The sequence below is a fragment of the Talpa europaea genome, assembly GCF_964194135.1.
Source record: "Talpa europaea genome assembly, chromosome: 15".
Lineage (NCBI taxonomy): Eukaryota > Metazoa > Chordata > Mammalia > Eulipotyphla > Talpidae > Talpa > Talpa europaea.
The window spans coordinates 26,971,893-26,996,625 of NC_140083.1; the positions used below are offsets into that span (position 1 = coordinate 26,971,893).

General features: G+C 40.0%; 2 protein-coding genes across 2 annotated transcripts; both read right to left on the bottom strand.

Annotated features, from left to right (window-relative positions):
• Positions 1 to 2,537: 2,537 nt before the first annotated feature.
• Positions 2,538 to 4,558, bottom strand: MYF5 (myogenic factor 5; the record flags this gene model as incomplete). Its single annotated transcript, XM_084255595.1, has 3 exons — positions 2,538 to 2,728; positions 3,126 to 3,201; positions 4,058 to 4,558. 3 exons carry the CDS (start codon positions 4,556 to 4,558, stop codon positions 2,538 to 2,540), a joined length of 768 nt encoding a protein of 255 aa, XP_084111721.1.
• Positions 4,559 to 12,552: 7,994 nt separating this feature from the next.
• MYF6 (myogenic factor 6) lies at positions 12,553 to 13,840 on the bottom strand (the record flags this gene model as incomplete). The annotated part of the gene is made up of 3 exons (XM_084256262.1): positions 13,307 to 13,840; positions 12,906 to 12,996; positions 12,553 to 12,671 (listed from the first exon to the last, which is right to left on the bottom strand). Exons 1-3 carry the CDS (start codon positions 13,823 to 13,825, stop codon positions 12,553 to 12,555), a joined length of 729 nt encoding a protein of 242 aa, XP_084112388.1. The 5' UTR covers positions 13,826 to 13,840.
• Positions 13,841 to 24,733: the final 10,893 nt, after the last annotated feature.

Consider the following 24,733-nt stretch of genomic DNA (forward strand, 5'->3'; position numbering starts at 1 on the left):
CTGCTTGCTTTTATTAAATTTATCAGAGTATGAAGATGCTTTAAAGATTGAACTTTGAAAAAAAAAGACCAATTTTTGGATAGTTCTTATTCTGAATCTATGAGAAATGACAATAAATCTCTACCTCTCTATGAAAGTATAAAAAGAACAAAAGGAACCTACCTCAACGTCTAATAAAGTGACGTCCATCTTACACTGAAACTGTATCTGACTCTCTATCATGCTCCCTTCAATTTTCTTTACTTGAAATTCTCACACTCCCAAATCATGGATAAAGAAAGACCTACCTTTGTGGCAAGAGCCATATCCCACATCAGGACACGACACGATGTTATAGAGTGACAGTGGTTATAATTTCTTTGAACTGAGCTCCTCTGCACACCCTCCCCCTTGGAATAATTTCCATCCTTTAAGACTGATGACTGGACAAGCACAAGAGAAGCATGTTAAAAAGAAGGGAAAACCATCCTGAGAACTGTGATTGCCAGTCCACATGCTTTGGATGATGAATATATGTAATTATAAACCACTAAAAATTTTAAGTCATTGTAGAATTAGGGGATAAAACTACCTGCTCTCTATGAAGTTACTTTAGATTTTTCAACGATGTTTCTTTTTAATCTCTTTTAGTGTTAGGCTTGTGAAAATCATCCCAGTGATTTTTTCAATCTAATTTTTTGCATAATTATTCAATTTTTTAAATCTCAATTCTTTCTACAGGAGATTTAAAGTGATAAGCAATAAAAGATATATGTTCATCATACATACATACACACAAACATAAAATATGATCAATACAATGAAATGAAATGAAATGAAAAAAATATGAAAAGGAGGAAGCCAATTGCAGCCTGCTTCACTTTACTGCTTCACTTTATAGCCAGCACTTAAACAGTATTAAAAAAAAACTCACCTCAAAACCTGTAAATATTTTATTGACAATATTAATATATTAATATATTAAGATATTCCAGGCAGGTAAGAAAACTAAAAGTAAAATGACTTAATGTATTATAGGTATTAAAATGATGTACTGATGTGTGTTCTTTTTGTTTAAATATATGCTGTTGTCCTGCATAATTTCTACCTTCCCTACACACACACACACACACACACACACACACACACACACCCTTGACATCATGTGGTACAGTGATATGACTAAGGAAAATTTTATTTAAGCAGATTCCCTTGAAATGGGTTTAAAGAGGATTCCCTAGTGGCGCAGGGTTAATGTCTCCGCACTATCAAGCTATCACCAGTCACTGTGGCAAGAGTTCAGTCCCCTGCCAGGGAGCTACACACATGGTACAGCAGACCTCTCCTGACTCACCCGCTGCTATTTCAGTGTATTTCAGTCAGTCTGCCTGTTCTGTTCCCCACTCTGTCTCTGGTGAATCTTCTCACCCTGTCACCATTCTTGTATACATACATAAATAAAATAAATCTTTTTTAAAAATTTAAAAATGTGTTTAAAATAGATGGTTTCACTTATAGTAGGAATATAGGGGAACCATATAGGACAACAGTGTAAAAAAATAATAGCAATACAAAACACAACAAAGCAAAAACAGACAATGATAAATCAGAGACATACTGCAGGGGAGGGAGAGGGATGGGGTGGGAGGAGCACAGGGGACTGAGGCGATGGTGCACAGGTCCATTGGTGGAGGAAACTCTATGGAGACTACACCTGAGGGGGTGGGAGGAAGCAAATATTGCTTGAAAATGAACAATGATATAAAACATAAAAAAATTTTTTAAAAGAAAAACAAAAAAAAAGAAAAGAAAAACAGTATTTTTATTTGTGATATGGATAGGACCTAAATTTAGTCCACAATTAAGTAAATATTCAGATTTATCTATAAAATCAGCTGCTTTAGTATTGTTAGTCTCACCTTATAGATTTCATGTAAGTGACTTCTGATTCCACTAGGGGTGTCCCTTCACAAACTCACAAACCAAAACATTCATTTAAACAATTTTATTTATGGTGGAACTTCCAAAATTTTTTATATCTTGAAATTATCCACAAAGTACTATTTTGTGTTTACATTAAACAGATGTATTTCTTATAAGAAGAGATGAAAATATATACCATTAGGCAGTATTGTTATATTTTATTTAATACAATATAACCAAAGGTTTAAAGAGAAAAGCGAAAGTTAAATATATTTAAAGTTCCCTGTGTTTGGCTCTAACACTTTAAAGAAAAAATAAAGATCTAAATACCACAGATAATATTTTGAAAAGCATTATGTATAAAAAATATAAGTTAAACATTGCAACACGCTATCTCCAATAAATTGCCTCCTATCAGAAACAACATTATCGGCACTAAGTCTCTAAAGCAGAGAAGAAGGAGGGCAGCAGGGGAAGCACAAAAGATATAAAGTATTAATTGCAATGGTGACTTTTTTATTAGTTAAATACACCTTCTTATAAAGTGGCAAGATAATATTTACAAATTTACACCTGAAAAGAAATCCTGTGTAATAGGCCCTCTTGGCAGTGCTGATCTAGAATAGATTCTCAGTTCATAGCACATGATAGATGAGTCTGGAACTAGAGGCTCCTGGAGTTGCAGGCTGTGAATCAATGTTGGTGACTGGGGAGAGAGACACATGGTCCTGGAGACACAATGCGGGTTGCTCTGAGTTGGTGATCCGATCCACTATGCTGGATAAGCAATCCAAGCTGGATAAAGAGCTTTTATCTGTGGCATATACTAAAGATACAAGGAGGAAAAAACATTTAAAAAATCCCCAAGTAGATCAACTTGTTTATGTTTCCCTTAAATTGTTGGTCAGGCCTTTTGATACCCAGAGGTCAGGTGGTCACAGAAAATCTGATACAGAATTTTGCAACAAATAACAGCAATTCATAGGGATGAAGATGGGCAGCAGAGAATCTGCCTTGGTAATATTTCCCACCAACTTGCATATGTATACTTGTACAGGTATCTGTTTGGGTGGTGGGGTTTAAGCAGGTGATGCGAGTTTATTTTGCTCTGCCACAGCCTCCCCAAAAGTCTGTTACCTCTCTTTCCTCCCCCATACTGCCTGGAAGAACAGAACCTGCTTGATAGGCTGAGATCTTTAAACTCTGCAGTCATCAATTCTTACCATTTGGTACATCAGGACAATAGATGCTGTCAAAACTGCTGCTCTTTCTTGACCAGACAGGGCTGTTGCATTCGGGCTAAAACACAAGACACACACACACACACACACACACACAAATTTAGTTTTTAGATTTGGGGAAAAGATGCTCTGATAGGACGAGGCAGTGCTTGCACACTTGCTCAGTAAATGAAGCTCTCTGGATCACCTTCATCACCTTGATTTAGCAGGGGTTGCCCTCACCAAACTGCCAGGGCACTGAGGTCAATTTCTGTGCTTGGAGAACAGGAGGAGCAGCAAAGGAAGAGGGGGTGGAAATCAGCAGCAATGTGCATTGGGTTAACCATGAAAAATGGATTGGAGAAGAAGGAAGCCACACTAATTCAGGGAGAGAACACTTTCCCAGGGCAAAAATGCATTAAAACCTGGCAGTGCTGGAGCAAACGACCCCTGAAAAGAATGTATCAACATCTCTTCCCAGACAGGACTCAGCTGAGCAGAGGCTGAGGCCATGAGGTATTCTGTTGGTTTCTTCATTAAGTTATGAATCGTGTGCAGTGGATGTTTCAGATTGTTCCCTTCAGAGGTTAGCCTATGACAGGATCCATTGGTGATATATTTTGGAAATAGCCTGAGTAATGGAGGAAGCCTCTTATTGATTGATCGTTCCAACCACCAATCTCACATAACCTTCTCCTACAATGCATACTTAGACCTAAGTAGATGGTGAAACTAAAATCCAGTTGGGCTACTGTTTCTGGCATTTTCCTCAAGGTGTCACCTCTCTTCTCTTAGAGCAACTGCCTCCCCACTCCCACCTCCAACAGCCACCAATAAACACTTCATATTTGGCTGTCACGCCTGGTTTAAATGAGATAAGACTTTTGGAAAAGATTGAGAAGGCTGGGCAGGCACCAGCATTAGTTAGCTCTTACCATGCCATCGGAGCAGTTGGAGGTGGGGCTGGTGGGCTCCGAGCAACTCTGTCCTGGCAGACCGTAGAAATTTTCTACCTGCTCCCTTAGCAGCTCTTGCAGGTTCTCGATGTAGCGGATGGCATTTCTCAGGATCTCCACCTTGGGCAGCCTCTGGTTGGGGTTGGTAGTGGTGCACCTCTTAAGCGTCTCGAAAGCCTGGTTGACCTTCTTCAGGCGTCTCCGCTCGCGCATGGTGGCTGCCTTTCGCCGATCCATGGTGGTGGACTTCCTCTTGCACGCTTTGCAGGCCCACATGAGGCAGTGGCCAGCCTGATGGTGGCCCGTAGGTGCTCGCACGTGCTCGTCCTCATCTGAGCCTTGCAGCTCTGCTTTGTGCGCCCCAAAGGGAGCCACTCTTGGTTCAAAATCATCCCCGAACTCACCCTCTGGAGACGGGATGCAGGACCCATCGTAGAAGTACTCAGAAGGCGAGAACTGGCAGCCGTCCATCATGTCCATCTTCAGCAGAGAGACAGGCAGTGCACCTAGACAGCTGCAAGAGAGGGGAGAAACCCAAGCCAGGCGCCGCGGCGGGCGGGCAAATCCCAGGCTGAGCCCCTGGGTAGGTTTCTCCGGTAATTAACAAAAGCAGACGCCTCCCGGCCTCGGTGCGCGGCACCAGGGTTGGGGCTCTTTATATAGTCTTGGGGGAGGGAGGCCGGCCCCAGTAGCCAGGCACTATTAGCATATCCCACCGCAACCCCCGCCGGGGGCCGTCTGGGCAAACCTCCGCCTTTCCTCTAGAGACAATTTGCTGTTTACTGCCCCTTTGACTCTAATGGTTTTACTGCATTTCTGCTAAGACGGGGGAGGTCTCGCCCATCGGTTGACGTGCTCTCTCCAGATTACCTAAACCAGGGACTCTCCAAGTGGCACAGACAAAAGGAGCGGAGGAAGCCCCACGTTTTGTCATTGCTCACCCATTAAATAAAGCAATTGCTCCATTGAACTGCGCGACTCGAGGCCGGCAGCAGAAGCCACTCTGCCTTCCTCAGCCCAGACACGCGGGATCTCCTTATTTTTAGGTGTTTGCTCATCTTTTCCAGGAATTTTCGATATCTCAGTAATTTTTCCAGGCAGTGGACAAGTTAATGGTTGCTAGAAAGTTCAAGTGACACTTTCACCAGGTTTTTAAAAAATCTATTTTATCCTGAATAGGTTGTCATTTTAGAGTAACTTTGTAATTGGGGGTTGAAAGGGCGTTTTCTTTTCCCGGGGATCCGGGATCCCACTGCTTTGGGTACTGTCTATATGCCAGCACATTTGAAAGGAGGTGGGCGCAGGAGGGCCAGAGCACCAGGAACAACCCTCCCTTCCCGCTTTAGCCCTTTCTGCGTGTGTTTATTACAGCGCTTCTTTGTGGCTGGATTTGCTAGAGCCCTAGCAGGCCTGCGGGGTGTGCTGACTGCGGCCCTAGGATTTGTATGAAAAGGGCCCCGGTTTTAGACAATGAGCTCCCTTCCTAGGGACAGGTCTCTTCTCTTCTCTCTCTCTCTCTCTCTCTCTCTCTCTCTCTCTGCTCCGCCCATTCATTTCCACAGACTAAACAGTCAAGCTGGGCTTTGGGGTCGCTAATTTTCTGCTCTCAAGCAAACTAACACCGTTACAGATGCGTCCCAGCTGCCGGTCCAGCAATTTTTCGCAGCTAGTGTAAAATTTCCTACTCCTCAAAACTGACTAACTTCACACACTTTGGCGACAAAAGCTTTCCCGAAAAGCAATTGCAGCAGGGACTTTGAAACTTTGGGGACTACAAGGCGAAAGGGAAGAGTTGGCATTTAAGTGAGAATGACTCTATTAATCAGCTTCTTTTGCCCCATCCTTCTTCACCTTTAACTCACTTTCAACCTCTAGGGGTGTGGTGAGCCCACTGATTATATGTAAGAGAAACAATTATTTAAGGACTAAACAAATAGATCTCTAAGTAAGTCTGATGTTTTTGACCAGGACTTGCTACCCCACTCAAACAGGAGGGAGTTCTTGCTCTTTAACTTCTGTCATCCAGCTCAGTAAGTATTGAAGTGTTGTGGCTGCAAATTTATTTGGGGGTGTGGGGGGAGAAATGTTCCCTTCTATTACCTTTTTGTAAAATTAGTTTCACAAAGCAACTCTGCTTGGGGGATCCCAAGATGCAGGATCAAGAGAAGTGCTAACTTTCTCAGAGTTGAGATCAGTTTTCCAAAGTGAAGCCAGAAAGTCAAGGGTAAGAATCTGCCAGTCACTAAGGTTTGTTACCTGACACTGTCCCTTCTATCACTACTCCCTCTCTGCCTCCCTAAGACACAAACACACACACACACACACACACACCTTGAAAATCATATATCTTCTCATACCAACTAGCTGTTTAATTGTCTGGCTATTGAGAAATCCATCTGCATCTTATTTAGAACTATTAACAAGAGTTCAAGTCTTTGAAATGAATATGTACACCAGATAGGAGTCTAGTTCCTCAAGGACCCAGGAGAAATGGAAGACTCCGTCTATGTAGGCGGAAACCTTTGCGTGTATCTATATTGCTACTTCTGAAATATAATAGTGAGAAGATATTCTCACCCAGAAATTCTCAGTGTTGTGTCAGGATCTCCTCCCACTGTCTTTGGCCATGGAGTCCAGATGTTAGCGTTTTGGTGGCAGCTAAAATAGAGCTGTGGGCAGATATATGATTTAGGCACAAAGAAACTTGTTCCTTAGAATTTAAGTAAAAGATACATGTTACCATTCTGTTCACTTTTCTGTTGATTTCTTTCCACCAGACACCTAATGTGCTTTGTACCTTTTCTCCTCAAGCTGGGTATTTGTAGCTAATGGTTTTTGACTATTTGCCCAGCAATGCTTTCATCCCTTTCCATGGATTCCCTCATTTAATACACACAATGACTGTGGGAACTAGTACTACATCTACTTCTGAAAGATGGTAACGGAAGTTCAAAGGGTAAATAATTTGCCCCAGGTCACACAAGAATAAAAACTAAACATCACTTCTCTAGACTTTGCCCTCCTAGAGGTGGATTTTGTTTGTTTTCTTCTTCAATCAAGTCAGGTTTGGTTCCTATCCTATTGTCACAAATTCAAATAAGCTGAGTCCTGAAGTCTTCCCCTCGGCTCGGGGCTTGGGAAGACACTGTCACTTGCAGGCTCTGTAAGTAACAGTCTTCCTTAGAGGGTAGGCCTGCCTTTGGTAAGGTGATCGCCAAACAAATTTGCCAGAGTGCTGCAGGCAGTGGAACTGAAGAAGCCAAGAAAACGCAAGCACCCGGAGGGTTAATAGGATCTGCTGGGGGGGGGGGGGAGAGCAGGAGTGGGCTAGGGGTGTGTGTGGGGGGAAGTACAGGGACAGGGTCTGGGGTTGAGGACCCTTGGGGCTTAAGTGCTGAAAATAAGATCTCAGAGCCCCAGAGTAAAAAAAAAAAAAGAGAGAGACAAAACTTTTAAATCACTGTCACGGGGAGAGAGAACAAGATCTAAAAATATGGGAAGCAATGTATATAGAGAAGGAAGGAAGTCAGCACCTTAAATTTGGCTGGGAGTCCTCGGATTAGGGAGATGGTCTGATACCTTTCCCCAGGGACGATGTCAGAGCAAAATTAGTAATTCCAAGAAAATTTAATTTTTTGAGTAAGAAGACCTACTGGTTACCTGGGTGTTCTCTTTTACTCAAAATCATACTAGATTGGCTTTTGTTCTTCATGGAAAAGAGCAATGTTTTCCACTATTTCTTCAGCAAAGTGGATTCTTTTTCATGCAGAGAAAACTCATGTTTACTTAATTTGTAAGCCACTGTTTTTTTTTTTTTTTAAAGTATCATTTGAAATGCTATTCCAACACTGACTATCAGCAAATAAGGGGGAGGAAACTGAGCCACTGCCTGCTGTGATAGATTATGTCCACTAAGGTACCAATGAAATAGATAATTTAAACACTTTTTGCCATTTTACATTTTGAAGAAGAGTAAATACATGCTTGCTTTTCTTATACTTACCATAAAGACATTTAAGTAATCATCAATCTATCAACTTTTTTTTAAGAGAACCTATTTTAGTTTAGGCATCCTGGCAACACTCCTAGTGCTGATGGACAGACCACATCAGACAATGATGCCCAGAGCTTCCTTTCCTAGTAAATTTTGCCAACACTAGTAAGTCTACACTATAGAAAATTCTCCGGGCTTCTATTGATGGGAAAAATCAAAAATACATAGAAGGATAAGCTCATATCCATGCACTTTTTTACCTGCCTTATCAACTCCTGGACACAGGAGTTATTCTGGAGATTTTTGCTTATTATATATGACTTCAAAATGTGCTAAACAATTTCAAACTGCTGTTAGCTCTGGGAGCTAAGCACACCTAAGTAAACACATTAGTACCTGCCAAAGCTGCTGGAAAAATTTGTGGAAAAGACAGCTGAGGAAGACATTGGTCTCTGCTTGAATTAGAAGACTCCCAGGAGAGATCAAAGGCCTAAGGAAGGACTTTTAGCAGCCTTGAGAATAGAAAAAGTAGCCATTTCTTGCAGCATTATCTTTGGTCCAGCACATGGCATAGCCATTCCATCTTGCAGACTGACTCTGAACTAAACTTGCCCAAAATTGCTTTTTCAGAAATAACCCTCTAGAACCAGGGAAATCTTTTGTAACATTTCTTTTGAGTTTAAGAGAGTGACTATTGGGTGTATGTTGCAGAACTGTATTGATGGTTTGGCTCTTGAGGAAATAGCATGTTCTTGTTAATTCACCAATGTTTTCAATTATGAAACAAGAGAATCCAAGTTTACATCAAAGCATTTTGCACAAAAAATTTTATATGGGATGTTGTGGGTCGAGGATTTTGAAAGGGATAAATGGGATAAAATATTTATTACTGAGAGAAAAGCACAGATTCTAAGTCAACAGTATCTTGTAAGGATAGAACTTTAGTTCAGCAACCTAAAGCTTCTCTGTCAGTATCCAGAGCAGTGGGGAAGACTGAATTCCAGCACTACACTCCCACAACATATGAAAATGTCAAAAAAAGGGTGAATCCATTAGATATAAACGAATTTCCACTATGTTCAAGCTTGGAATCCAATGATAGCTATGATGATTAATGTTAGTCTGAGGACACTAATATTTGATGTTCCATAAGTTATTTCTATAGCAATATAAAAAAGAAAATCACTCATTATTTAAACATAATAATATTATGCCTGCCTCTGCAAAAATTCTCCTTTTAAATCCTACATTATTTATCTTTACCAGGTTAGTGCATCTTGATTTTCTGCTTCGAAGGTCCTGTTTGTTTTGGCTTTGGCTTAGTAAAGATTATCATCATTAATATCAAATAAAAAACATTTTAATTGCAAACATACTGAGGATTTCATTGAAAAGCCTAACATGTCAATTACAGCAGTGGAGGTCACTTGAAGTCTTTGGGAAATATTTGCTCTATTTAACGAAAAGACATCTATAGGCAAACGTATTCCAAACAATTTCTCAAGTTACCCAGCTAAGAGAGATAGAGAAGATTTGGTTTACAAAAACTGAATAAGATCTATCAGCAAGCAAATTCCATTGATTGATAAAAACATTCTCTGCTAAGCATTTATTAATGCAAGTCTTATAAATATAGATGCAATCATACAGCAATGAGTTCACCTGGTCAATTTTGACCTTCAATTTCTGTTGTGGCATGAACTCAATTTTAAAAAATATAGGTGTGTATGTATACATATTGAGGAGATACCTCTTTATTCTCAGGGAAAAAAATAATCAATATATAATAAGCATGGCTAATGGATATACCCATTACCCAGCTATAGTCACACATTTTGATTTGGATAATTTGAAGTACTTTTCCACTCATTTTTAAATTAAATACTGGCCTTATTTCTGAGTCCCCTTGCTCATTACTTTTGACAAAAACTTTTTGGAAAATAATTGTCACAGAGAATCATACTATTCTATATATACCATAAAGGTTATCTTCTTAATTTCCCAAGTTTTTTCCTCCAGGATACCTGGTGATTGAGAGAACATGTTTGAAGCCATTGAAAATAACTGACTCCAACTCCAGGACCTATACTTAAAACCACAGGAACCTCTCTGTTTCCAAAGATTCTTTGCTCTAAAATAAAAGTAATCGTAGTAACTCTCCCAAAGGTTGTTATACGATTATATGAGTTAATCTATAAAATGATAAGAATGACTCATTTATGTTGCTGCTGGTCTCCCTGTTGTTAACATTTCCCGTAGTGAGAGCTGGCAAAGGTTGAAAAACTGAATTTGAAGGAACTGTGGCTTTCCGTGGAAGAAAACTTCTTGATGGTCAATTTAAATTTACTAATGAAAAATAAAGACAGCTGCTGTTTATTTTGATTGCTCTTTTGGCTAAGTAGTTTACACATTATCTCAGTGCCTCTTCTTCACAACTCTGGAGTTAAGCGCTATTATTGTTGTGCCCATTATTTTATAAATGAGGAAAAAGGACAAGGAGTAGAGCAGCGATAGCCCTGGGCCCTATAGAGGCAGCCTGGACTCCCACTGAGGTTCAGCATTTTGCATTCATCCAAACTCCCACTTGCTTCTTTCAAACTCCTCAGAGGTATTTTATAAATCAATGGCAGTCTCCCTTCTCAACATTTCTGCATTTAAAAAGCATCTCTGGAAAACTAGAAATACCCCTATTCTCAGAAAACACAATAACTATTACCCCCCACCCCCCAGGGAAGAGGTCCTTTGAGATGGAAAAGAAGCAAGTGACTCCTCTGTGCCTGCAGGGGGCGCTCTCTGCAGTGGTAGATGGAACTTGTGGGGTGTGCAGTAAGGGGGTCTAGTCTGGAGTTAGGAAGCAAAGTAGGATTGGTTAATGCTGAATTCAACATCTGTCAACTGAGGACTGGCTAAGGGGGAAAAAGAGGGACATGGAAGAAGCTAAGAGCTGGGGGGTGGGGGTGGGGGTGGGGGTGGGGGTGGGGGCGGGGGCGGGGGGAGAAGAGAGATGAAGTGGCCATCTTCGGAATGTAAGAGAGAAGTGCAATGACTTGCTCCTCCTCTCCTAGGCTTCACTTCCCACTGAGTTTCTTGGTGGTCGTTTTTTCCTGAGGTTACAGAATAAACAAACCTGGCACACGTTGTAAAATCCTCACTGCGAAGAGCTCCTGGGGCTTCAAGCCTCTCTGGGGTTTTCCTATTTGGTCCAGCTAAGAGGTTTCATGTGTGTTGTTGTTGTCTTGCCCTCAACCATTTAACCCTTTCCTCCCCCCAGAGCAACCTTTCCTTCAAGAAGCCCATCTCCCCTAGAGAGACAGATTGTCCCTTCTTTTATCTTTCTATTTGACAAACAAACCCAAGCCACACGAGGCCTTGAAGATACTCCAGTCTTCCAGTCACCAGTCTAGTTCAAGAAAACTGAGGAGGAGGCCAGAGACCTGGCTGGAAGGCCAGTGCAGCCCCTGGGAACCCCAGATGAATACTTCTTCAGGTTGAGCCAGTCCTGGAAAGTTAAAAAGGGGAAGTACGTCGAGCTAAATTAGCTGAGGGTCTTTTAGGCAAAGAAGCAAATACTTTTGGTTGGTGATTTCTCGCAACAATGAGATCTTGTGAGGTGGAAATTCAGTTTAACTTTGGGTATGTAAATCTTACCCAGATGTCTAGGTCTAGGACAGTCATGGCAGAGGGAAAAGTTGCTGATAACCAGGACAGGTTCTTTCTGGATATTCTACACTTTTAAGTACAAGTGTGAGGTCCACATGAGATTTAAAATGTGTCCAGTTTAATTCAGACAAGAAAAGCAACCCGTGTCCCTCCCTTTAAAGCCGTCTTCAAGAAAACACCCAAATAAATGGGTTCATGTGGTAACTAAATGCAAATGCCTCCTCTTTATTTATCCAAACATATTTTTTTCAGATGAATCAAATTGGGACCAATTTTGTTCCTATGGAAACATTGTTTTTAATATTACAATAGCAGGATCCTCGCAGATTGTATATACAATACACCGCTGCACATTTACAGTATATTTCTTGGGTTTACATAAAAAATGAAAGGACTAAGATTGTTTACAAAAATACATTCAATACCATGAACATGTACCCTCAGCGTTCCCACTTTGCTTTGGACAGGAATGAACTTCTTTTGCACAAAGCACAACAAGATCTTCATCAGAAGAGAAAATGTACTACGACACCACCCAAACAAAAACAAAGAAAGGCAGCAACACCTAAGCCACTCGCGGTTCCACAAATAAAAGCCCAAACCCGAAAGGCTTTTTTTTTTTTTCATCTGAGCGCACACAAGGTTTTGTTTTGTTTTGTTTTGTTTTGTTTTTTGCAAAAACATCTCCTTCCCTTTCATAAACCCCTGGGTCTGGGTTCCTAAGTATTAACGTCATGGGACCTAATCTAAAGGATTAGGCGACGGAGGGAGGGTGGGATCTTCCTGCATCGTGGGGAACGTCTCAAGCGCCGGCCCGCGGTTACTTCTCCACCACCTCCTCCACGCAGGGGAGCTTGCGTTCCTCCGAGGAAATACTGTCCACGATGGAAGAAAGGCATCGAAGGCTACTCGAGGCCGATGAATCAATGCTCGCCCCTCCTGAGCGCAGAAAGCACACACACACACATACACACACACACAAACATAGCACCCGAGGAAGAACGAGTCATCTTTGTGCCCCGCGCCAGGTCTCTTAGGCTGCGCGGGAGGACCGGTCCTCGCGCGCCCGGAGCGCACTTCCAGCAGGGCGCATCTGGGCGCTTGCTCCAAGCTCTTGCTCCCCGAGCGAGCAGCCCAGCCCCCTCCCGGGATGGCCCCTTTCTTTTACTTTACCTTCCTTGGCAGTTATCACGAGCCCCCTGGAATGATCCGAAACAGTTGGCCACTGGGAGCTGCAGGTGCGCAGGAAATCCGCGCCCTCAAGCTGGAAGAAAACCAAGGCAGGAGAAGATTAGGAAAGAAACATCGGTTATGGGAGCAGGATGGGGCGGGGGTGGTGGGGGGGGGGAGAATTTGAGGGGTGTCTCCCCTACTTCCTCCGTCCGGGTACACATTTCCTGCCTGTTGCAGGCACCCCGTCTTCACGGGTCACTGGGGGTCCATTAGAGAGGGGATAGAGGGGGCGGGCGAGGAAGGGGGACGGGAAAGGAGACGCAGCAGCTGGAGGTTAAGGCCCTAAGGAAAGTGTCTGACCAGTTTTTGCATTCCCCTGTCCCGGCAACATCTGGGCTTACATTTTCTTGCTTAGGTCTGTAACTGAAGGGGTCCACCCCCAGCTCCTGCATTTTCTCTTGCTGATCCAGCCGGTGCAGCAAGTCCTGCAGCCGCTCGATGTAGCTGATGGCGCTCCTCAGAATCTCCACCTTGGGCAGTCTCTGGTTGGGGTTGGCCACAGTCCGCCGCTTCAGTGCCTCGAAGGCTTCGTTGATTTTCTTTAGTCGCCTCCTCTCGCGCAAGGTGGCTGCTTTCCGACGGTCGGTGGGGGCAGATTTTCTCTTGCAAGTCTTGCAAGCCCAGATCAGACACTGGCCAGGGCAGTGGGGAGGTTGCAGGCCTGGGGGCGCCAGGACATGTTCCTCTCCGCTGCTGTCGCTCCCAGCTTCTGGGGGCATTTGGTCCTGGCAGGGGGACAAGGTACCATCACTCCCTGGATACAAAGGCGAGCCCTCTGCCACTTCTAACGGCTGCAGGGTAACATTTTCCCCGTCCAAGTAGAAGAAATAGGAGCCAGTTTCAAAAAGGTCCATCATCATGTTCTCCTCCTTGGCCTCTGACTCCGTCTGAACTGGGTAATGGGCTCAAAAAACCCAGAGGAACCACCCAGATGGCATTTAATTAGTGCGGTGACATAAGTCGCCCTAGCTTTATATATAGTAGCTCCTGAAACTCAATCCAACTTTTAGCTGTCATGGAGCATCAGTCTCCCAACGTGATTACAGCCAGTGATCTCTAGAACATCTAATTTGAAAGAAAACTGAGAAGTGTTACACTCAGGATGATGTGACAACCTATAGGCAGAGCAGGTTAAAACAAAATGCCCAGAATCACATAATTGAAAGAAAGCACTGAATGCTTCCACTTGGGACAGTTTAGGTGCTAACCTGTTTAGAGAAGGACTTCAAAACAACTGGGGATTAACACTGCTCCAATCCCCTCCCCCAGGCTCATCTGAATTCTAAGTATAGCGCCATGATGAAAGATTTCAAAGGCAATAGCCATTGCTCCAAAATAGCCTGGTTAATATTTGCAGAGTGGTTCAGCTCTTTTCTCTCTCCTGCCTGTCAAAAAGATGCTATTCCTGTGATTAAAACCATTACAGTCCTTCAAAGGTTAGACATGACTGTCAGGCTTCAGCCTCAATAGCAGCAGGTAAATCTCTTTCCTCTCTTTTACTAAGGCTGTGAGATGATTTGGGAGCTGGAGGGGGTGGCTGGAGGGCGCTCAGATTTCTTCCCGGGCTCTCTATTTTTTGTGGGAGGAAGGTGGTGGCAACCAAAATCTCAATTCTGTTCCCCTCCATGGTAGAGCAGTAGGACCTTTGAGGTATGAGCTAAGGGGTGGGACAGAGCATGGGCATGGCATACATGCAGTAACTTCTCTTTAAAAATAGTTTTAGTGGAAGCAAGACTCACACAGTAGTTACTTGATATTTCAGGATTCAAATGTGGCCCCCACTTGAAGGTGCCTCTGTGATGGCGCCTGTTTTACACTCTGCTCTCACAGCTACCTGTTGCATTCCTCCTATGCATTGACTCCACATAAGTTGTTTCAGAGGATTTAGATGAGAAAGGTAACAAACAGGGTGCAAGCAAGGAAATAGAATTTGTAATCACAACTATCCCATGATTCCATGCTTGGGGCAGGCAGTACAATACAAGGGTAAAGTGCAGGGATCCTAGATTCCATGAACTCCTTTCAAGTACTAGCTAAGTTCATTTCTATTTTATGTGCAATACATTCCATGTCTTCAAAATCATAGCGGTGGCCTTACAGAATTTTGTTGAGAATTTGGTCAAATGATATCATGCATGTTTACCATAGTCTTATAGTAACTGCTTGATGAACATTGGTTATCATTTATGAAAGAAATAAAGCACAACGTTGGAGTTTTTAAAAATATTTTGTTATTTTATGCATTTCCTAGTTTTTTTTTTCTTTCTGGCCCTCTATTTCTTTATTTCTCTTTCCTTGCCTTTCATTTCCCTTCCAGAGTTCTAGAAAGACTCTTCCCATCATTAAATGGCCTTAAGGATGGATAGTCAATTTTGGTTTTGACTTTTATAGTTAGTTCCTAAAAAGCTAGATGGAAACCTAAGGCCTTATTATTCTATCTCAAGTGACAAAAATTACATGTTTAGTATGACTGCTTATGAATAGAGTGAGGACAATGTTAGGAGTCAATGATCAGATAATGAAGGAACTAGCTACATATTTGTGTTAAGTTGATTATCCTATAATTCTTTATAGTCACCTATTGATCCATAGACTTGGGGGTGTTACATTTTGACATTTGGGGGCTATTTTTATGTTTTTGTTATTGTGCAGTTGAATAATTCCGAGTAAAGTTTGAGAAAGAGTTTTAGGTTTTTGGCACAGGAAAAAGGACAGGAAAGAGTAATAAGAAGTTATTTATTTTTTAATGAAATTTCTCCTGTTTCTGCCCGTTCCCTGGTTGCTGATATAAGCGGTGAAGACTACAGAATAGAATCTCCAGCAACTCAGGGTATATGCTAACATCTGTTATGGAAAACTACCTTTCGCTCTTACCCATGCTGTCTCTTTGCTACATCTTGTAATGTGAAGCTAATTGACAATGTATTTTAACCAGTGAAGTTATATAGCTTTATTGCCAAGCTTACTAAGATAACAATGATGGAAAGTCATTTATTTAACATATATTTTGTAACTAACTGCCTGGTAGTGTCCTGGCAGTAAGGATAAGGCTGTGAAAACAATTCCTTTTATCATGGAGTGTGAGTCTATATGATTAAAACATGAAAAACAGCACTAAAATCAAGATGTGGGCATCCTAGAATAAAATCACCTTGAGCCTGTGAGAACTTAGTTAGCCCTAATATCTCAAGTTCTGTTTTTCTTTTAATCTATAGACCTACTTAATGACAAGATACTCATACTGTCCAAGGTCACGATGAAGATAGAGCTTTAAAAAATGTGAAATCACTTTAAAAATGGTACATACATGATAAGAAAAGTATATCTTTATTATTGGAACTAGGTATAGAAAACATTTTAGTTAAGAAAAATATTCTCTCTAAGGGATTTTATTGCTTGGATAATAGAAATAATGTTTGATTCCATTCTTAGACTCACCACTGAGTTTTAGGGGTACCAGATGGAGATGTGATCATCTAAACATCACAAACTTGCTAAAGATTATGGATGTGCATTCGTTTCCTTTTAATTTTTCTGCATTCGAGTGTTGCCACTGGAGAAAGAGTAAGCTCAAAATGCAGAAAGAGAAGATTGTAAAAAATAATTGAAAAGTTTTGGAGTGCAGATCAAGGGCCATTTTCCAGGCAGTGGTGGATTTTCTTTGTGAGAATTCAGTCTTCACTATTAAATTGTCACTCCTTATACAATTACAAACCCCCTTCCCAACATTTTCTAGAATCCAAGCCAATAAAGGGAATGTTGTTATTCACCTTAGTTTAAACAGCCTTTCCCCTTTTTTCTCTTATTTTTTTCTTTGAGGGAGTTACTGGGTAGGAGTTCTAGAAAGGAAGAGAAAAATAGGGAAATGCCCAGCTTGGGAAATAACCGTCCTTTATTGGATTAGGTAATGGGAAAATGCACACTGATTCCAAACAACTAACTAATGAACTCTTGGAACTCAAACTGTTTACAAAATTTGAGATGCCTGTAATTGCAATTACATTATTTCTCAGTAGAACTTACGAGACAGACCCTGACAAGGGTTCAAAACAGGTTTTTGTCAGCAGAAATCTTCCTAGCTTTAAAACAGTTCAAGTGGGTTTTTGGTAAAAGTGAGAATAACTATGTTAAGTATTATTAATAAATCATTTCAGGGACCCAGCGTGCATTCATTAAAAAACCTAAAATTAGGTTAGTGATCAAAATAAAATTTTTCAAACAATTTGCCACACATTACTCTTCTTCATGCTTAATCATGTGTGAACGCATTTTATTTCCATTGGCTCCAAAGAGTTTGAATATGTCCAGTTCTTCTTCATGAAGTAGGAGGGAAAGTATTGTAGCTAGATCAGTCAATGGAACGATTTTAGCTATGAGCCTTTGGGAAGGCACAGATGTATTAGAAAGAAAAAAGAACTTTGGAGGAAGACAGAATTAAGTTCTAGAAATTCTAAATGATATGTCCTAGGCTTCCGATGTACAAGAAATCAAATAGCACATATAATATGTGTACTGCAGACTTGTTATTAGCATAGGATGAAATAGTGTATGTAGTATCTATGATCTGGAATATATACTCAACAAATTAATTTCCCACCTTTCCCTACTTAATTCATAAGCCATAGGAAATTAATTGAAAAACCTAGAGTTGGCGAGACAGAGGTTTACAATAAATATAGGTACTTATTTGTGTTAATGGTATAATGGAAGTGAAAATATCAAAACTACTGATTTTGATGATAGTGTTTCATGCATTTATGCACACGACAAATTTCAGTTTACTGGACATTTGTTTATTAGGAGACAGCGACTGATAAACCCTAGAAATTTTGCGGTAGAAAACAGGCTACCTGAAGGAGAAGAAGAGAGGAGAGAGCAAAGGTGGGGTGGGGGGACACAACGGACTATCCTGGAGGATTTTTTAAAAAGATTTATGCATACAAGAGCTGGGGTACAGGCCAGAGGCGTAGCGGGTGAGAGGGTTCACCAGAGACAGAGTGGGCAACAGAACAGGCAGACTGACTGAAATACACTGCAGAGGGAGCAGGGGGCGAGTCAGGAGAGGTCTGCGGGGCCATGTGGGTAGCTCTCTGTCCGGCCAGGGAATCAAACTTGTGCTGCAGTGACTGGTAATAGCTTGCTAGTGCTGTCTTTAACCCCTGCACCACCAGAGAGGCCCCTATCATGGAGGATTTTTGGCACCTTGGTGGATATGTTTTAGAACATACTCCTGAAGGGTGTGATCTTACATCTCTGAATCAAACACAATGGAAACCAATAGTGCTTCAATTCAAGAAAACCACACCGATGACTGACTGATCTAGGAACTTTGGAACTTTGAAGAAAAGTTATATGGTTCTGATAGGTACAACAGTGAAGAGTCTGGTTTGAAAACACAAGTTCCTGAGATGCTGGAAAGCATTTCTCAGGAACAGAACTGGACTGGAGTAGTGGTGATAGTATGAAGATGCTCAAGGAAGAAAGAGGCATAGAGAAGCTGGTGAAGAGATTTTGGTGGGTTCTACCCAAGGGATTTGACTATATTGTCCTGCAATTGGGTTTAAAAAAATCATTTTTATTTATAGCTAAGGAGGTAGACCCTAAGTCCAACTCTAAAATGATTGTACCCTTCAGCTGTGAGAAGAGGCAGAGAAGAGAAAAGGAAGCCGGAAAAAAAAAAGGCGTGGGAGTGGAGCAGAAGGAGAGAAAGTTACAGACAGAGCTTAGTCCAGTTTACGGGTAAAAGATGGATCAATTAGCAAGGCCACTGAGAGGTCCTAAAGAATAGAAGGCGAAGGAAGGGCCGGCTGACTGAAAGGAAAATTCAGAAGAGGTAGATAAATGCTTTAAACTTATGGCAGTTAAATGAGTAACATGAACCGGGCACCTGTAATTTACCTAATCTGCAGACAGTCTGTGCCCAGAGATTCCCGAACATGGTGGTAAAAATAGTTTTGCACTTTGACAGAACATTGGAGTCTCCTCAGAGGACATGGGGGAGGGGCATGAGGCAAATGAAGGAAAAGGAGAGATTATAAAAGTGAGTTTTCTATATCCCCAGAGGGAGGCAGTGAGAAGTTATGCAAAGAAACTGGGTGGACCCGGCCTAGGGAGGACTTTTATTTCAAGACCTGCTCTGTAACTGCCCTTTTATATCTCAAGTTTTAATAATTTGGTTTTTTTTTAAGATTTATTTATGTACGCATACAAGAGCTACGGTACAGGCCAGAGGTGTGGGGAGTAAAAGGATCCACCAGAGACAGAGTGGGGATAGAACAGGCAGATTGACCAAAGTACACTACTGAGGGGAGCAGAGGACAAGTCAGGAGAGGTCTGCTGTGCCAAGTGGGTTGCTCCCTGGCTGGCCAGGAATCGAACTTGTGCTGCATAGGTTGCATCTTAACCCTTGTGCCACCAGGGAGGCCCCTCAAGTTTTCATAATTTGTCAGTGGTTTATATAGCTATATAATTTGGCTTGGAGTTGCCTTTTAAAACAGCATAAAGTATAATGTGCCTAAGGCTAGCAAAGGAAGAACCAGAGAGTTTGTTCTTCAAGAAATAAATATATAGTTTGTTCTTTGCCCTAACCCTGGTCCTTTTCCGTTTGGGACTGGAACTTAGGTCCACAAAATGCTGTGTTCAGTTCATGTACTGACCACAAAATGCTGCTTAAAGAGGCTGTTATTAATTTCTTAATTTCAAAGTGTAATTTTCAGGGAAAAAGACATGAATGTTCCTTTACCTGAGAAACATTCATACTTTGCTGCTTGAAAAATGAATTCCTTTTTATAATTCCACATTCTCCTCTGATTTTCATTCAGCTTATGAATTAGAGAGTAAAATTTGTGAATGGCTAGAAAATAAGTATTCTTTCCAGGTGAGTGACCAGCTGGATGAATGCCCCGGAGGCCCAATCTTCTTCAGCATTAAAACTAGGAATATCCTGAGCAAAAAAAGGGACTTGGTTACCCCAATTTGCAGAAAAACATGATAGTTACTTACAAATATTTATTTATAAATAAGAACAATTAATAATGTGCAGGACATATAAAGTAGTATTTTTTCATAAAAAATCCTAGAGTGATTACAAATATGGAATTTTATATTAGATGTAAGTTCTATGCCCTGTTTTGTCACTTGTTAATATCTGAATTTGAACAAGCTATAAAACTTTTGTTTAAGTCTCAATTTACTAGCTCATAAAGTAAAAGTCATATTACCTTATAAGGGTATTTTAAGGAGAAAAACAATGTCAATGAAACACTTAATACACAAAGTCTAGCTCATAGTAAACTCAATGTAAATTAGTATATTAGTTAGCTTTTTGTTAAAGAGAAGAAAGTCATCTATCTACATGCTATCACAGAAATTACTCTTTGCTTTTTTTTGGTTATCTACCTAAATTTTATGTTATATGATTTTTAAATTATAAATATAGTACCATATTATGTGTATGTTGCCTTTTGCACTTGAAATATTATATAAACATTTTTTCCATGAAGCTACATATAAGTGATGTTTGAAATGTCTAAGATATATAAATGATTTTTCAGTGTTGTTTATATCTTTTAAAAACTAAATGAATGGTGATATTCAAATGATCCTAGTTATAGTAGTGTCTGGTGTTACTAGCCTTCTAAATTAAACAGATGTCTCTAGTACAGAAAGGTTAGCCAAGTATTTTGTTACTGCCCTCCAACTGGCTGGTTATGACATATTGTCCAAAATAGTTGGTGCTTTAATGCCTATGTCAGAGGCTACTGTGATAAATAGTCACCACTGTACAAACACATTTATTCCATAAAGTTTTCCACCGGTTTGGGGAAAAAAGTTGTTTAATCAGACCTACACACATGTCACATTTCTTTTTTTAGAAGCTCAAATATTTGCTTTCATGTTAGTTAATGATAGACACCAAAAGTTAGAATATGTTTAAGTTGAATATCATCTGGATATTTTTAATTGTAGGCAAGAGATCACAGATCACATAAAAATTGATCATGTTTAGCTTTATCTTTCCTGATTTCATGGTCTCGGCTAAATGTTGTCATTGGAAAAGACTTGCTATATAATTTAACACTGTAAGGATAATCTTTTTATTAATTAATTTAAATTGATTTTTTTCACTTTCTTACATTTAACACTAAACTATGATGAGATTTATATAGTCAACATATATTCAAAAATTGGTGCTTCTAGAGTATAGAATAAGTTATATAGCATTTGGAATAAAATTATGCAGACTGTATAGTTGATAATGTATATAATATGTAGATATATAATTTTATAAAGTTACAGTCATTATTCAACTTGGGAAAAAATACTTAACAGCCCTGTGTTGAAGTGCCTTAAATGAATGATCTCATTACATTTTCACAATGTTTTACCACATACATTATATAATTACCTTCATTTTAAAGAGGGACAAAAAATGCACAGAGCAGTTAATCTACTTGCCCAATGTCAAGTGCTTATAAATTAATCCTGGCTCCTACAGTAATATTCACATAAAATGAAGTTCTAATTCTCAGCCTTCATACAGTGACCCATAGAAAAACAGTCTTTTGATTAAAAAAAAAATCTATGCTCAAACCAATGTAGAGCAACTTCGAGTGTTTATTTGGAAACTTGCAGGATAATTTCTGTTTATCAAGTGGAGTGGCCAAAAGGTAGTGTTGATAGCTGATGGCTGAGATTTACACCTGCATTCTGTCCCTATGGGAAATAGTGATTCAATGGCATTCTCCGTGTATATGACCATGTACAGACAGCCTGTCCCAAAGGTTACAAAACTGATGCTCCAATTAAAATGCTTGGAACCAGCTGCTGTTTCACGATTTGGATATATAAGGAGAAAAGGGAAAGAGATAGTGTTACATAATACACTTTGGATAGTAGGGTAAAAGCAGAGCAGAGAGACCATATTATTCAAGTCCTGTGTTACACAATGTTCCTATGTCCTGTTTTTCTCCTTTCTCCTTCAGTCTGTCCCACTTACAGTAGTCAATATGGACTAGAAATGAGAGTGACAAGGGATTGCTGTAGATGGAAGACTCTGGAATCAATATATGGGTGCTCAATTTATCTACTCTGGGTGTAACTCATCTGTAACCTGCTGGGCAGTCGTTATTTTATTTCTTTATGCCTAAATAAATCACCAGTGAGTGGTCAGTGTAAGACATCCTGAACATTGAGTGTTAAGGAATATTTAATTATCACTGTTTAATTGATGCTCCATTCCTTTCTATGTCTACAAGCAGAGGATTCATTTACTGTATCTATGTCAAATTTGTTTCCTGAACCATTTGCCATTACATTTAGTTTCATCAGCACTCCTTGTTTTTTTCCTCTTATACTTTATTATCGAATTTAACATTCTTAAATAATGGCAAATGTACATTACATCTCTTTGCAGAATAATTCTTTAATTGCTTTTTAACTATAATTGGTATTTTTATGTTTATGAATGTCTTTGAATTCTTTAACATGAATCTGTTCATAAAATTTAGTAATTCACCCTAATTTCGAGTTGCTTCTGCCCAGCCTTTGTTTTTCACTTCCTTTTAAAAGTTGCTATTTTATCTATCTACAGTCCCCAAACTAAAACTTCTATTTCACATGCAGTTTATATATAGATTTCATATTATGTTACAGACATCAATATGATTAATTATTTAATAAGATATGTTTATGTCACCAGTTCTGCATTCTTTCTTTCTTTATGCATTTTGAATTCAGGTAATATTTGGAAACTCTCATCAGGCATTACCACCGTAGCACACCCACCACCTACTAACCCATATTTCACCACCATATTCGATTGTGCTTCCTTCCCACTTGGTACAACTGTTCTGTAGTCACCTTTCAAGAGTTAATTGTTTTTTTTTTTTGTGTGTGTGTGTGTGTGTGTGTTTAAAGACTTATTTATTTATGTATACAAGAGCTGGGGTACAGGCCAGAGGTGTGGAGGGTGAGAGAATTCACCAGAGCCAGAGTGAGGAACAGAACAGGCAGAATGACTGAAATACACTCCTGAGGGAAGCAGCAGGTGAGACAGGAGAGGTCTGCTGTACCATGTGGGTATCTCCCTGGCTGTCCAGGGCTGGAACTCATGCTGCAGAGGTTGCAGATTGCTTCATAGTGCAGTGCTTTACCCCTTGCACCATCAGGGAGTCCCCTCAAGAGTTAATTGTTAAGTTTATCTTTATCTGACTCTTGGTTTAGTAACTTTATATTACATATTAGTGATACCATCCAGTATTTAATGCATTTTAAAATTTTCAAGAAAACCTTCCCTTTTAAATGATATCCTCTGTTTTTATTTTGGTTAATAGATTTTTTGAAGAGCAGTTTTAGGTTTATAGAGAAAGTGAATAAAAAGTTCAGAGGTCCCATAAAGTCACATTATTACCGTCTACACCAAATGTTTTCCACATTTCCACTTTATTCTCCTTCTCTTTTTCTATTTCTTCCTTAATAAGTCTAAGTTTGTGCAAAATTTTATATTAAACTTAGAAAGAGCTATATATTACTTGACTACAAAGAGTTTAAAATTTATTAAGGACTTATATGTATAATGTATATTCTGAAACAGTAAGATAGCAGCACAAATTAGTGTATAATTCAATTCCAGAAAGAATAATGTGGGGCATATGACATGGATAAAGGGTTATTTGAATGAATGGAGCTGATGGAAAGGTAAGATTTTAAAGAGCCTAGAAAGAGGAACGGGATCTACATAAAGGGGAAGGGCATATAAAACAGAATCTGACTCTATTGTGCTGACTGGTAAGACAGAACTAGAATATAAATACCACAAATATTGGGGTTGAGGACCATTAGACATTTTTATGTTATAAAATTATTCCCTTCCATTAACTGCTGTAATGAACTGTAGTAGTACCTAGTATGTATCAGCAGTAGGAGAGGTTTTCTTCAATTGGGCACCACATGATTTGAAGGCATTATGCTCTTTTGTAATTATTGAAATATCTAAATACAAATCTGATCAATGAAGGTAAAAAGAAAAATTAAACAAAAATAAACACTGATCTGGGCCTCCCCCTTGGCGCAGTGGTTGAGCACTGGGTTGCGAAGCTGCCCGCAGCCTCTGCAGTGCTGGTTCGATCCCCAGCTGCTCCCCAGCAGGCCACCGGAGGAGGGTCCCACATGGCGCGCAGACCTCTCCTGCTGCCCGCTGCTCCCCTCAGCAGTGTACTTTGGTCCTTCTGCCTGCTCTGTTCCCCGCTCTGGCTCTGGTGAATTCTCTCACCCTCCCATGCTTCTGACTGTACCCAGTGCTTGTATAAATAAAAATAAAATGAATGAATGAATGAATGAATAAATAAATAAATCTTTAAAAAAAATAAAATAAATAAATACTGATCTCATCAAGTTCTACAAAAGACTACATGGAAAAAGGTATTCCAGATCTTTTGGAAGAAAAATTAGTCATAATTTTAAATTCCCCCATAATTTACATATGCTGAAACAAATAAAATTTCAATAGAATTGGTTTCATATATTTCATTTATTAGGGTGAACTATATTGAAAATTTGCAAATTATTAGTAATTCATAAAGAAAGAGTTTATTAAGATATCCCCTTGATCCAATGTCTTCCTGAGTTAAAGAAGGAGGACACTTCTAATTTTCAATCACATTGTGCTTTTAGTCAGATTTAATAATGGGGTGAGGATAAATGTTTTCTTTTATTGCTATTCTATTAGTTGACTGAATAGACACGATTTTATTTTCAATGGGATTACT